This window comes from Bombus flavifrons, chromosome 8 (assembly GCF_040668555.2).
Source record: "Bombus flavifrons isolate JBK064 chromosome 8, iyBomFlav1_principal, whole genome shotgun sequence".
Classification (NCBI taxonomy): Eukaryota; Metazoa; Arthropoda; class Insecta; order Hymenoptera; family Apidae; genus Bombus; species Bombus flavifrons.
The window spans coordinates 7,296,389-7,310,268 of record NC_138449.1 but is presented as its reverse complement, the minus strand read 5'-3'; the positions used below and the strand labels follow the sequence as shown (position 1 = coordinate 7,310,268).

The following is a 13,880-nucleotide window of genomic DNA, read 5'->3' as shown; positions in this document are numbered from 1 at the left end:
AAAAAGAGTAAAGCGCGCAGTTGTTTAGAAGCTTGTATCGAAATAAGAATCTTTGACGTTCCTGCACAAAGTATATCTTACTTTATTGTAATAATGATAATAATGCAACAGAAATCTCCCTGGTTTCTAAATACAATACGATATTTATTATATTAAATTATATTTATTACTATATTAAGAATTTTATGAGATTCAAGAAAATAACTTTTTAAAGCAATTATATAATATAATTATATAATAATATGAGCACAAATTATGATCCTATATTAAAAACAATTTTTCTATTACACTAGAATAGATTCTTTTACCAATATCAATTAAATAAATTTTGAAGGAAACACCAAAATCGTATGACACATTTTGTTCAACAATTCTTCGGTTATACTGTTACGTTACATGATGCAATAGTGTAGTAAATAATGACCTCAGAGCGTATAAATTTCCATTAGCCTGTCATTCTACTTTTCACGGAACACATTCGTAAGAAAAAAAAAAGGAAATAGATCTCTGCCTAAATAATAGCGTTAAAATACAGCGAATCCTCGTCGACTAGTAGGTATACTAAAAAAAGCAAGATGTTTTAACGAAGGTGAAATATTTTGTCGGTGAAATGGTACTAGGATCGCTATACAACCCCTTAAGACGAGTCGAGGATCGTCAGTGGTGACCTTGGCCTCTGTGGTGGCTGGTTAGCACATAACGCAAGACACACATAAGAGAGGGTAATGCTAAGCACGCGATCCAATGTGTATAACCCAACTGCAAGGAAATCGCTGCGACAAAAGGCTCGCCAGACGTTCCGCGTTCTCCTTACGAAACCTGTATTACACTGTACGCTGTACACGTAGAGAGTTGGGTTGAATTTATACCCTTTCGAGCTCAGGCACACGTTGCAATTTGCACTTACAGATTGCTGACTACCTTTTAAATTTCTCAATGCCGGTCTGCTTCTCGCCCCGAGACTTTCGTCACGGCTAGCCAACTACGATACCAAGCACGAATTTCTTGCGACGAGATTCACATCGGCGACGTTGAAATTGTACGAGAAATTGCCGTGTGATACGATACGCTCATCGCGAATTAGACCTTATCGCTTCTCTGTATTCTTCGACCCTCTCTTTTCTCCTTCATTCGATCGTACTGTAATCGTAGACAAGCGTATAATTTCGTTTTCTTATGGAGCGGCTTAATTTTAAAGTTAAATTTTAAAATACGCGTAATGTTTAGGAGGGAAGATTATGTATAGTATAAAGCAGAGATACGAGACAATATAATTAATTAAGAAATTGATGTTGAAATATTTCAGCGTGATAGAATGGAATATCTATTGTTCTATTGTGCTTATTAAACCAAGTCTGCCAGTTTCGATGCCAATTTTTATGGAAACAATTTGGTGCAGTTTAGATATAACGTGTAATTTATATAATACTTTTTAAATTACTTTGGCTGTTTTTGTAAGAGCAGTAAGTAAGAAAATATAGTAACAAATGTCATAATTTTTATTTTAGTTTTAAAAATTTCCGGAAATGTTAAATAGTCTTTTATGGTAATTTATAATTACAATTCGTTACATACTGTAACTTATGATAATACATTTACATTTTCTCGTTCCATTTATCTACTTATTTGTCCTATTCATCTACTAAGTTGCTATCGTGTACTTCCTAAATTTGTTATTGGAAAGCACAAGATATACGCGCCAATAGAATCATTTCTGTTTGGACAATATCTTAATGAGACAGATTATAATAAGTGCAGTCACGTGAAAAAGAGCAAGGTTCGAGGCTCTCCTGGCCATTTTACGAGATTAAAGTCACACGTTGAGGAAGAAGCTTCAAATATCGTGCCGATGCGGTCTCAACCGCAGCGTCACTTCCTGATCGCACGAATGGCTTCTAACCCATTTTACGAGGAAAGAAGCCAGGTCGAGCCTCTATCAGCTGTCCATCTGGTTGGCGTGTGACCTTTCGCATCCTTCTGCACTCCACTGTTAGCGAATAACAAATGGAACGAACGTTACGGCTGATGGAATGCCGCCCCTTCTTTTCGACATTTGATAATATGACAGAGGAAATCAGCAAATGGATAAATAGCTTCGCTCTATTAATTTTCAATCTTCATTCAATTAAATGTAATTTTTCACTCATTCTTAATGCTGAATGTTAACGTAACATCGATTTCCCACTTATGGCAACATTAAATTAAAATATTATACACTAGCTACAAAAAATATTTGCATACTTCTACTTATTTTCTAATGAAGTATTTTTTTTATCAGGTTGTACATTTTCATAGAATAATTCTATTTCATAGAATTTCATAAAATCAGCGTAACAATATAAAAGCATTATTTAAATCATGACACTAAATTTACTGTGTCTATTTGGACCTAATTAATTAGTATGTAAATGCTACTAATAAATTCTTGTAGTCATATAAAAACACTACTAAGCGATATGAAATTTAATGTACTTAGATCCGATTAATTAATACGTAAATGCCATAACAACGATAGGTGGTATTGATACTTTTTGCAATTACTTTCACAGAACGAAATATTATAATCTGTTTATAATTTGATAGCGATACAGGAGACCATTACGAAATTCGCAAGAAATCGCATGTTCTGGATTTTCGTTGCACATGAAGGTGCATTTGTAAAAGTTTGATAAATTTACTGATTTACGATAAGAAAATACGGTCGAAGCACGGAAGTGGTCTATCCGCGAAGAAAATATGAAGAAATTACATAGCAAGGAAAGAGTCGAATGGCTGACATTTACGAAACTACTAGGACGTATCTGTCAAATATTATGGCCTGGTTTGTAACGGAGGAAAGTTAAATTTACTAAACGCGATTTATATTTGAAACAGTGAACCACTGATACGTCGAGAGGTGGTTACTATTAGTTGTACGTTGGATAGGACAAGGCTAAATTTATCATTTGATCTGAGTACGAAATATAAAGAACGAAAGATTAAGTGCATATAATGATAGTACTGCTTACTGCTATATTGTAATCGGTCAATGATCTATAGCTCGATGAAATGTTGAGATTAAAGTTCAGCTAATTATTCTTCGCCTCCTCATCAAAGATAACATCTAATGAAACGTAATAGTGTATGGTAATGCGTGATGAATACAGATACGTATTGTTGCATCGCACTTTATTCTTCAAGTATCGCAAAGCAACACGATGATCATTTACCTGAATGTACAATAATTTCATTTAAGGGTACAGGTATATTTCCGCTTTATTTCCAAACAATCTTGAATCGATCAATAGCTAATAATATGGAATTCATTTGCGTTATTTACACAACAGAATGATCTTACTATGTATACGTCCTTTCCTTGATGAATCATTAAAATTGAATTCAGTGTTAAAAGTGGTTCGTCAAATTTGATCCTGTGGTAACTCAGAAATATCGATATCTACTCAAGACTCTTCCGTCTATTCCTAGTTGGCAGAATTTTAATTTCAGTAATAAAAATAGCTAACCTCTTTAAAATTGCTACGAAATATTCTACAAGAATATTAACTCTATTTCTAATAATTTCTGTTCACATAATTCTGTGACGTCTTAACGTTGGTTACTTAGTATTTTTGTAAAACTATAATTGGTTACTATCAATATAACACCTACATATCATAATACTTACCTAAGCAACGTGTTACAACTATTAAAAAATCATTGCGTGATAAAGTTTATTACACGTTTTCATGTATATTCTTTTACAAGTGTATCATTGAGTTTAGGTTTACAAGCAGGCAGAAGGCGATATGGGAGGTCAGTCGCAGAACGGATCTATATTTAAGAAATATGCCTTGACCTCTCTTTTTCGTGACGTCATCGTTATCACGCATCCGAGTTAGGCAAAACGTCATCCGAGGTTTCCCCTAAGAGCATTGCTCTACCAGTGAAAATAGCCACCAGATTTGTGGTATAGTTCCATAATCGCGTGCGCACCATTCAATCTATCCTAGAATCAGCTATTGAGCTCTTGAACGCCAAATTTTCCCAAACTGATCTCGATGGTCGGATATAGCTCTATTCAAATCAGTTTCATGTCACGTCAATTGTTGGATAAAAGGATGGTTAAGAAAAGTGGCAACCAACGTAGTGGTTTCATTTATTTTTCCGCTTATTGTTTTATCACGGCATATTCTCCGTACAATACTCTTATAATAAATTGTACGAATATTTTCAAAATACGATGAGAGTTTAAAATTCCGTAGGATTTTCACGATTGAGAAATTTGTATGTTCTTGAATTTTTAAAAAGTAGATTTTTGTATCTACTTCAGAATTTGTATTTTCTTTAATCTTATCTTTATAAGTTATTAAATAAACAGATGAGAGAACATTAAAGCTATACAGTTGGAAATATCATCGATACAATAATATCAATACAGTTCGAATCATTAAAAAATTCTATTTTGATATAATAAATGGTTTTTGTGATTCGCAATTATTTACTTAAATATGCGATAATTTATTTGTATAGAGCTTTCCATAGGAAATGACGGAAGTTTATAAGAATGCTATCACACTCGATAAAGATTATTATTGTTCATTAAAGCAGAGGTTATCGTATATGATAAAAAATTCTACGTATCAGGATATGGTAATCGTCACGTACCGTCAGCACACAATCTGCTGTGTTCCAAAGATCAATACATCTATTCCACTAGTTGCATTGGTGATGTATGATCGTCAATAACTAAGGTCGCTAAATATTACGCGTTAAAGATAATTATGCGGCAACTCGGTATTTTACTCTCGTAATTAATAATATATGTAAATATAAGTATATATATTAATATGTAAATGTACTTATAGATCGTAAGGGCGGGATTACACCTATTACTTTATCGATTTATCAATCTTTAGTAGAGATATGAAAAAAATGTACGTTAGAAGATTGTTGAAATATCTGGTCTAATATCTCCGATAACTTTTATCAACATTGTTACCAGAGATTCTGATATACATATTCGAACATTGATTGAAAATTAAAATTAAACATTTATGTAAATCAATTTTCTTTTCCAAGTGTATGTCATATTATACTACTCAACTCAAAAATTTGTTAAGTAACGTTTAAACATTATTTTCCTCGTGAACTTAAAACGTTTCAAATTATCCGATCTTGATTATTCGGTACCACCATGGGACCATATTACAGAACTCCCTGTAGAATGCAGATGTTTTTCTCTGAGTCATTAGTCAGTTCAAGAGATGAACTTGACTGACTAATAAAACTGATATGGCGTTCTGGAACAGTAGATTAATTATTGAAAACGATGTTTGCGTTATATAAAATCTTTCTCGTTATATCTCAGTGTTGATAACACATTTATCAGGAACTAATATTAAGGTGTTAACGATAAGAGTGATTGTTATATTTCGTGGTGATATTACCAACTGGGCCAACGAATTACTTGTTATATCGTTGTCACGAGAAGAAAAAAATTATGTCATGGATAGTACAAAACATATTACTATATTTATCGTTAGCTTTACAGTAATGATAGGCTTTGGTTTCTATATTGAAAATGTTGAAGTTAGAAGAAATTGCATAATATTTTATGACTTGAGTTATTTTAATAATGTGTATTCATTAGGGGCAGGTTAAGGTTTCTTTAATTAATAATTATAAATTTAGAGATAGGCAAACTCTACTAACAAATTTTGAGAAAGATTTATTATACAATACAAATATAATATATAATGTATGTACAGGGTGGTTGGTAAAACTGGTAGTACAAACGGAAAGGGAGTGATTCTACGCGAAAAAAGAAGTCGAAAATATAGAATAAAAATTTTTTTAAAATTTTTTTTTCTTAATTTTTTTTTTAAATCTACAGTGAGATCCGTTATAACGAGACGTGATAAAGTGCACGCGTACCGAACGAAAATTCAAAGTCGATTTTCTCGAAAACAAAGCCTCAAACGAAAAATTTTTATTCTATATTTTCGACTTCTTTTTTCGCGTAGAATCACCCCCTTTCCGCTTGTACCGCCAGTTACCAACCACCCTGTATATTACATATATATGTTATATTGTATATTTATATTGTATAATTATATATTAGGTTGTGCGAAAAGTTTCTTTCGTTTTATAAGGAAATAATAGACGCTTAATGTTTTTTGTTTTATATTAGTTTATTGAATTATGCACGAACATAATAATAGAAATAGAACGAAATAAATCATACCTAATTCAATAAAATAATATAAAACAGAAATTGTCGTTCATCTATTGTCACCTTATGAAATGAAAGAAACTTTTCGCACAACCTAATATATAAGTTATATAGTAGAAATGTATGTTTTTTAAAATAATATTATTATCAAATATAAATACATAGCTTCGTAGTATTTTATTATATTATTTATGAAATACTTAATCCAAAAGAAGATAATTTACTGTTTATGCTTTTGGCACAATATTTGTAACTAATCGTGTTTATTAACTTTGAATTAAATTAACATGTTTGTTAGCAGGAGTGATAGTGAGATCAGTCCTATAATACTGGTTTGCTACCTGAAAAAATCACATACATTAATATAATATATTATAAGTAATACTTTGCAAAGAGTAACTTTACTATGCGAAGCTAATAAGTAGACGAAAAATAGTTTTTTGCTTATTATAGCTGCTACGATAAAACGCTTAGAACAGACATATTAATGCAAAAAGTTTCAGTTTCTTCAATATCAACTTTTTTAAAATTAATAATCAACATTTCTTAACACCATATTTCAAGATACGAAATAATATGATTAAAAGTAGTGTAGCAATGTGCTTTAAAAAAATAAATATATATCGCAGATAAATTCCTGGTCTTCATACAACTGACTAGTTTACGAAGTTTTTATTACACATTTTTAAGTCAATTAATATTAAAATAAATAAATTAATAGCATGGAAGGTAGATAATAATATTGTTATATGTGTTCTACATTGTTACGTGCTCAACTGCAGCCAAGAACTAAAAGATAAGGGACAAAAATACAGAAGTAAAAAAGAAATATAAAAATGAAAATGTGGCAAACACGAAAACATATGCAGTTCCAAGGAATATTATTATTTCTTGTTCTTGTGCGAAAAGATTCGTTTCAGATGGGTTACGTAGTCTTACCAATACGTCTTATCACCCTCTACAATCGCAAAAATTGCAACGCAACTTATTTGCAAGAAAGCATGCGAGCAGTCGAAAGGTAATTGCTACCTAGTTATATTATTTTACCGCATAGTAGTGTTCCACGTGCAATCCAAAAAACTACCGGTTAAAGCTTCAGCGCCCTGTTTCTTTTGTATCGTCGGGAATCAAATGCAAGGAAACCTTCCAATCGGTCACAAGTCAAGGTTACTTACTGTTGAAGTCGCATATAGTGTCATTTCGTTGAATGTAATTCCAGTCGCATGCGCTCTGACTGTTCCTGCAGAACGCTCCAACCCCGGAATTCAGATAACATTCTCCGAGATTCTCGCAGTTCATAGCAAGAACTGGAAGAATTCAGCGAACAAAAGTATTTTTATTAATTTACATGCAACTAACTGAAGAAAGAAAATCTGTTTAAATATCGTGCATTTAAGCATCCTACACTACTAACGCAAACACTACACAATTTTCAGCGAATTGTTAGATGTCCAATGCCATCTTCAACTTGTTTGTTCGATGTACGTCTTATTCAAGTGGTTCTAGATAATTGTACGACTACGATCGCAAATTCGTCATTTTCCTATTTACTCTTGCGCATTTTTCATTACGTAGATGTAAGATATCATCAGCTAGCAATTCTTAAGTATGTAATGGCAAAGTATGACGATATTACATCTCGAATGAGAGATAAAAAAGAAGCGAATAATATTCGAATTTCGCAATAAATCCATGAAATGGACGTGATAATTTCTGGCATTTAATAAATCATCCGGCAATGAAAATATGAATTGTCATGAAATTATTACCAGCCGATTATTAACGTTTGCCTGATAAAAATTAGTCCAAAAACGACGTTATATCTTTGATTGTCAACGAAAAAGGATAATTGAACTTAATAATTGTAAGGAGCTTTGCAAGAAATAATTTGAATGAGATTAAATTTTGGCTTTTTCTTATATGCAAAATTTCTTTGCGATCTATTATTTATCACATTACGAAGAGAAAATATATAAATTGCGGGTTTCGAATTGTTACTGGCGAATATAATAAAAAAAAAAAATTTTTGGATCGACGCGACAAAATCTTATGTAAGGGAATGTATTTGTGAACATTAATACGCCTTTCCTTGTTAACAGGTTAATTAACGAGTCGTGAAGTTGTACGCAGCACATATGTATATATTTTCGTACCTTTGCGTTTGAAACATTTCTTGAACTTGTAATGGTAACCCTTAGGACAAGCGCATACGGAACTCGAGTTTGAAGTTGGATGAGGTAAACAAACTGCGTGTGGTGTCACAGCAGAACACTGAATACTTTTATCGCAAGGTTTTCCATACGAAAGGGCTAAAAAGATATAATTGTACTTCTTGTTATTACGTTACGTTCTTTATACACTTGCGGATGTTTGTGCATTTATGAGAAATTGAAAAGTGCAAAAATGTACAGAATGCACAGAATAACGAAAGCAAAGTAGTCATAATATTTAGTAGGTGAAACAAATCTCCATTTAGATTCTTCTCTTTTAATTATATAGACACATAAAAATATGAATTCGCGTAAACATTCGCAGTTACATACATATGTATTATTCCATGTATCTGAAACTATGTAAAAGAAAATCTATCTTTTGTATTTAAAACGATGAATTTCCATCAAATATGATAATTTTTTCAATAAAACTTCGCTTCGAAAAATAAACGATTTATGTTACATTTTGATATATGTTTTAAAGAGGGTTCTTACCTTGAACACACGTGTCGACTGATTCAGCAATGTACTGTTCCTTATAAATGAAATCATTCGATTTGCATATTGAATCTTTTGGTACACAACTAGCATTGGAAATACAACTGGAATTGAGACCTGGAAGAAATATAATTTTAATAAAATTTCTGACTTCTTTGTATCTTTGGATATGAAATGATATCGTTTGAAAGTACAACAATGAAAGTCAAAATTACCAGGCACGCATTGCTTGTTTAATTCGCAATAATTATCTATACAATTATCTATACAAATCATGCCTGTACATTTTGCATTCTTGATCCGTTTTATACAATCGTTATCTACTTCAGAAATATCTCTAAGGTCTGGAATTAAATTGTATATAATATCAATGTTTACAAAAACTGTACAATTTATTACTGCGCGATGATTTTTAGTTTCAACGTATAAAAAGCTGCATATTACAAATAACTCATTATAATAGTCTGTTTTATGTACAGTGGCTCATGAATGTATTTGGACACTTATCATATTGTCTGCGTGTCTTGTATAAAACATTTTGAAATTTCATTGCAGCTGCAGTGAAACACGATATCATGGTTATATTGACAAAATTTTAAACCAATCTGAAAATGCATATATAAAAGTTACATATTTTCTCTAAATATATATTAAATAAAAAATTAGTATATAATATGGACAGCCTTAATATAAGCATTAATATATGGTAAGCATTCATAATGGTTCCACTGAATATCGAGGCTAATTGATACAATGAGTAATAATTTAAATACCTCTTCTTTGTGCATTGCATATTTGCACTAAATATCTTGTAGCCTTCGTATACATTTACAAATTTGTTTCAAATTTTATTAATATAATCATCACAGTCTTATCTTCTTAAAGTACTAATGAAAGTTCAAAATGTTTTGTATAACATACATAACGTATCCTCAAGAGGTTTCTGGCTGTTCAAATATATTCGTGAGCCATTATAGACATAACTTAAAACGTATCGTACCAGTTATATCTTTCATTGTCTTATTATTGGTTGCATGAGTTGGGCAGAAGCATAACTTACTTGCATCGCAAAATAACTTAGTATCGATACCATCAATATAACAATCTACGTTTTGGTGACACGATTCTCCTATCCCTCTTTTTATCCAACAAAACAACTCAGTCTCGTTAAACCGAGATTTCTCATTTCAAGCACATCGTTTATCTTTACAGATAGCATTCGGCCCGAAAGCCTAACATTGCACATCGTTTTCGCAAGTACCGTTACTACAATGAACAGAAAAGAATGTTAATTGTTTATAATAATAATACTCGTTTCGAATAGAATTTTGTGTGAAAATTTTTGGATCTATCACTTACCTGTTTCGCATTTTCTATTATCTTTAGAAGCAACTTTCTCCAGTTTACAATACCATGTGCCGTTTCGACATTCCGAACCTTCGATTTGAATTTCATTTGTTCCAGTTTCACATGATTCTCCAAGTTCTACAAGAATAGTTTGCGTTAAGAAATGTTTGTTTTCATCATTGTTTAAACAAAGAAGACATTTCAGAAAATTTTGCAATGATAAAATACATAGTTATAAGTCTCTTGGAACATTTCCAATCTTCTTTGATATTAACACTATCAGCGGCTCATCTGTACTAAAAAATAGTACAAAAATAAAAAAAATAAAAATAGAAAAGCGAATTTGGCGGATAGAGCATTTTAACAAATATATATAAATCTTTTTTTATGATATTTAACTTTCAAGCAGTGTTTATTGTTTGTTCGGACATGTTCCACATTTAATTCAACTGTAGTAGCCATTAATTTTTCATTAAAGTTTTAATGGATAAAGACATGTGAATAATTTTACCTGGAATACATTTCTCTCTTTAGTTGTGTTAAAAAAATTTGCACGATTACATCTACAAATTTTCAAAGATCCGCAAGTTGCATTTCCAAATTCTTTACAGTCCGCATCCTTTGTACATTTCTTTTCAATGTTGTGTTCTGTTTAGGATAAAAAATGTACTCTTTAAACTTTACATTCTTGTCGTTGTCATTTTAATTCCCATATTAATAAATAAAAGTACTCTCATATTAATAAAAAATGTGCTTACAAACCTTTCTTGATTGTATTTTTTTTTTTTTCAATATTATCATTATATAAGAGTCTTGACGTATTTTCATGTGTGTGCGAAGTATCACATATAGTTCTCACACGTACTGTTGATCCATCCTTTGCAATCGTTATTTATGATACATCTTTTACCATGCACTATGCAATAAAAATATCGAAACTATGGAAGAAAATTAAAAAATTGTTATTATTAACAGTGATTATGACGAGAAACATGAACATTTCAATCAAAGTTATATTAAAGAGATTATGATTACTTAAGTTATTGAAAAAATATTGATTAAATGAAGTATAAAGAAAATTTTTAATTCTATAACAACGTTACGAATTGAATGTTTCTCTGATTGAAATATAATATAATATAATAATCTTATTTGTACTTTTACAAGGAAATTGATAGGTTCTTATTCCAAATTTCTTACGCTATATTATATTCTTACGTTCATCTGTAAGTTACTATATTATACTATATTACTATTTTATTTTTATTACTTTATTTATTTTGGAAAAATGATCTACTGAATAATTGCAAAATATATTCTTTCTCATATTGATAAATTTTCTGTTTAATACTTGCATATATATTGTATAATACTGTAAAAAACGGACAATAATGTATCGTATACATTAGATGTATATAGAATAGAATAAATCATCAGTTTACAATAACCTACTTTATGAGACTAGAACGTATAAACGTGTTTTCATGTGATATGATTATATTTTATCAGTTATTATTATTTTAGAATCAGAAAAACCTACCTTTCGCATCTGAACGACAAGTTCTATATTTTCGCTGATAATATCCAGGACTACAGTTGCAAATGTTATTTATGCAACGTGACGCTTGGAAATCGCCGTTTACATAGCAATTGCCGTCTTCTTGGCATTTTTCGAGTAATCCTGTAAAAGTTTATTTCGTGAGAAGTTTGCGATATTATTATCTAGATAATATTGTGAAATGCACGATATACCTGAATATGCACGACATTTTCCATGTATATAATAATATCCCTTAGCACATACGCAAATTCCATTTCTGCATATTCCACCTCTCGATAAATACGCAGAGCACTGCATCGATTCTTGGTAATCGTCACCATACGCGCTGATAACTATAAATATCGCAGAAATAAACGTAACAACTTAATAACGACGCTCGGTGACGTATAATGACTTTATGATTAAACGGAATATTTTATCTAAGCTCGTTCTAACGTACAGTACAGTAGAAGCTCGATTATTACAACATCGATTAATGGAAAATCGATTTATCGAAGTTTTGTAAACGGTCCTCTGAAAGAAAGATTAAAAGATGAGAACAAAAATTTGAAGTTTTGTTCCTGATTAAATTCCAATTTCTCCGTCATTTGTTTACACCGTCAAAGATGAAATAAGCTAATTAGATCATGGTATTTTCCCGATTCCTAGTCTGTGATTTGCTTATACTTTTTATGCTTGTTCTAGTCATTTTAACACTTAAATTAAACACTTTTCTCAAGCAGAAAACACAAAGAACGAGTTGGATTGTTTTATTTATTTTTCTATTGTCCTACAAGACATAAATTGGCAATTTCAAAGTGTTTCACATTTGAAAGAAATGACAAACTAATTTATTATGATTAATTGAGTTACTATACGTTTTTACACGTAATGATAAACGTTTGATCATAAATAGATCATAAATAGATCATAAATAGATAGAACTTCCATCGAAAATATAATCTGGATAATCACATTGACATGTACCATTGATACAACTATTACGATTTACAGAGCAAGCAGACGTAGCAGTAAATTTCCAATCAATAAGATCTGTTAATAATGTTTCATTATCAGTAGAATACGTTTCTTTTGCTTCAATCCTGTGCGTTCAATTTAAAATCGTGAATTATAAGTTCCTAATTACGTGCGAGTTGAACTGTGATCGTGAAACATTAATGTTGCAACCAAATCATGTATCATCGACGGTAATTGAGGATCATACTTACTTTTAGATGTTTATGATAGTTATAAAAATATATTGAAGTAATATTGCGTGATGCACTTTGAAAAAATCCGTTAATACTGTCTATGATTTCTTAAACCAATATGACAAAAATGTGAGGGATTAAGATGTATGTATAGCTTTATTTGATGCGCACATTTCACGAATTACACAATCACATGTAATAATTGCATGGACATAATTTCTGAGCTAGACGCGTGCAAAGGAAAATTTATCTTCTTTGACAAAAAAATAGACAAGATATATATGACAAACAACACGCTGCGCTGTTAAATACTATTAATGAAGAAAAGTTATTTCACAAATCACTATTCGATTAACTCATTGAATATTAAAGACTCATACTGGAAATGAGCTAGACGTTCACTTGAAATTGAACGTCCTTTTGACAGAAATTGACTAAAATCTTTTACGGTTTTAGAATGAAAATATATTTAATAAGATAAAACAAGAAAATATATGTTATACACGTTTCAAAGTAACATATAAAATTAGAAAAATTCTTACCACTGTGTAAAAAACATGTTAAATAAAATAATAGACAAACCACTACATTTGAAATACGCAACATGTTTAGTACATCTGCTTCTAACTGAAACGTACAAATTTCCGATACGACGATCGTTGACGAATTTTATCAAGTTAATCGTATCTGATAGAAAATGTACACCTACATTGTTATCAAAAAAATATTAAATTATCTGAGCAAACAATTTTTCCGTAGTCATTTGGATTACTGTTCTCTTAATTTTCGAACAAAAAAAGGTGTTTCCTATAATTTCACGTAAAATATAATAATTTTATCAATGAGGACAAGAGTATTTG

General features: G+C 30.8%; 1 protein-coding gene and 1 long non-coding RNA gene across 4 annotated transcripts; both read right to left on the bottom strand.

Annotated features, from left to right (window-relative positions):
* Positions 1-5,146: 5,146 nt before the first annotated feature.
* On the bottom strand, positions 5,147-12,518 carry LOC138182625 (prion-like-(Q/N-rich) domain-bearing protein 25). Its single transcript, XM_069118658.1, has 9 exons — positions 12,497-12,518; positions 12,022-12,192; positions 11,810-11,950; positions 9,896-10,108; positions 9,138-9,386; positions 8,920-9,039; positions 8,365-8,520; positions 7,387-7,518; positions 5,147-5,279 (listed from the first exon to the last, which is right to left on the bottom strand). Exons 1-9 carry the CDS (start codon positions 12,516-12,518, stop codon positions 5,185-5,187), a joined length of 1,299 nt encoding a protein of 432 aa, XP_068974759.1. The 3' UTR covers positions 5,147-5,184.
* LOC138182576 (uncharacterized) lies at positions 10,288-11,155 on the bottom strand. Of its 3 annotated transcripts, none has more exons than XR_011173830.1 (3): positions 11,032-11,155; positions 10,781-10,917; positions 10,288-10,565 (listed from the first exon to the last, which is right to left on the bottom strand). It is a non-coding gene; the product is annotated as an uncharacterized LOC138182576 (long non-coding RNA). The 3 variants fall into 3 exon arrangements; XR_011173832.1 differs by having other exon boundaries at positions 10,288-10,560; XR_011173831.1 differs by having other exon boundaries at positions 11,028-11,120.
* Positions 12,519-13,880: the final 1,362 nt, after the last annotated feature.

Excerpts from the sequence above, each read along its gene's own strand:
- LOC138182625 (XM_069118658.1), bottom strand. The coding sequence starts at position 12,518 with ATGACTAGAACAAGCATAAAAA. Across the intron at positions 10,109-11,809 it reads TTGTCGTTCAGATGCGAAAG|ATGAGAAATCTCGGTTTAAC; the intron begins GTAGGTTTTTCT and ends GATGTGCTTGAA. Across the intron at positions 7,519-8,364 it reads GAAATGTTTCAAACGCAAAG|TTCTTGCTATGAACTGCGAG; the intron begins GTACGAAAATAT and ends GAATTCTTCCAG.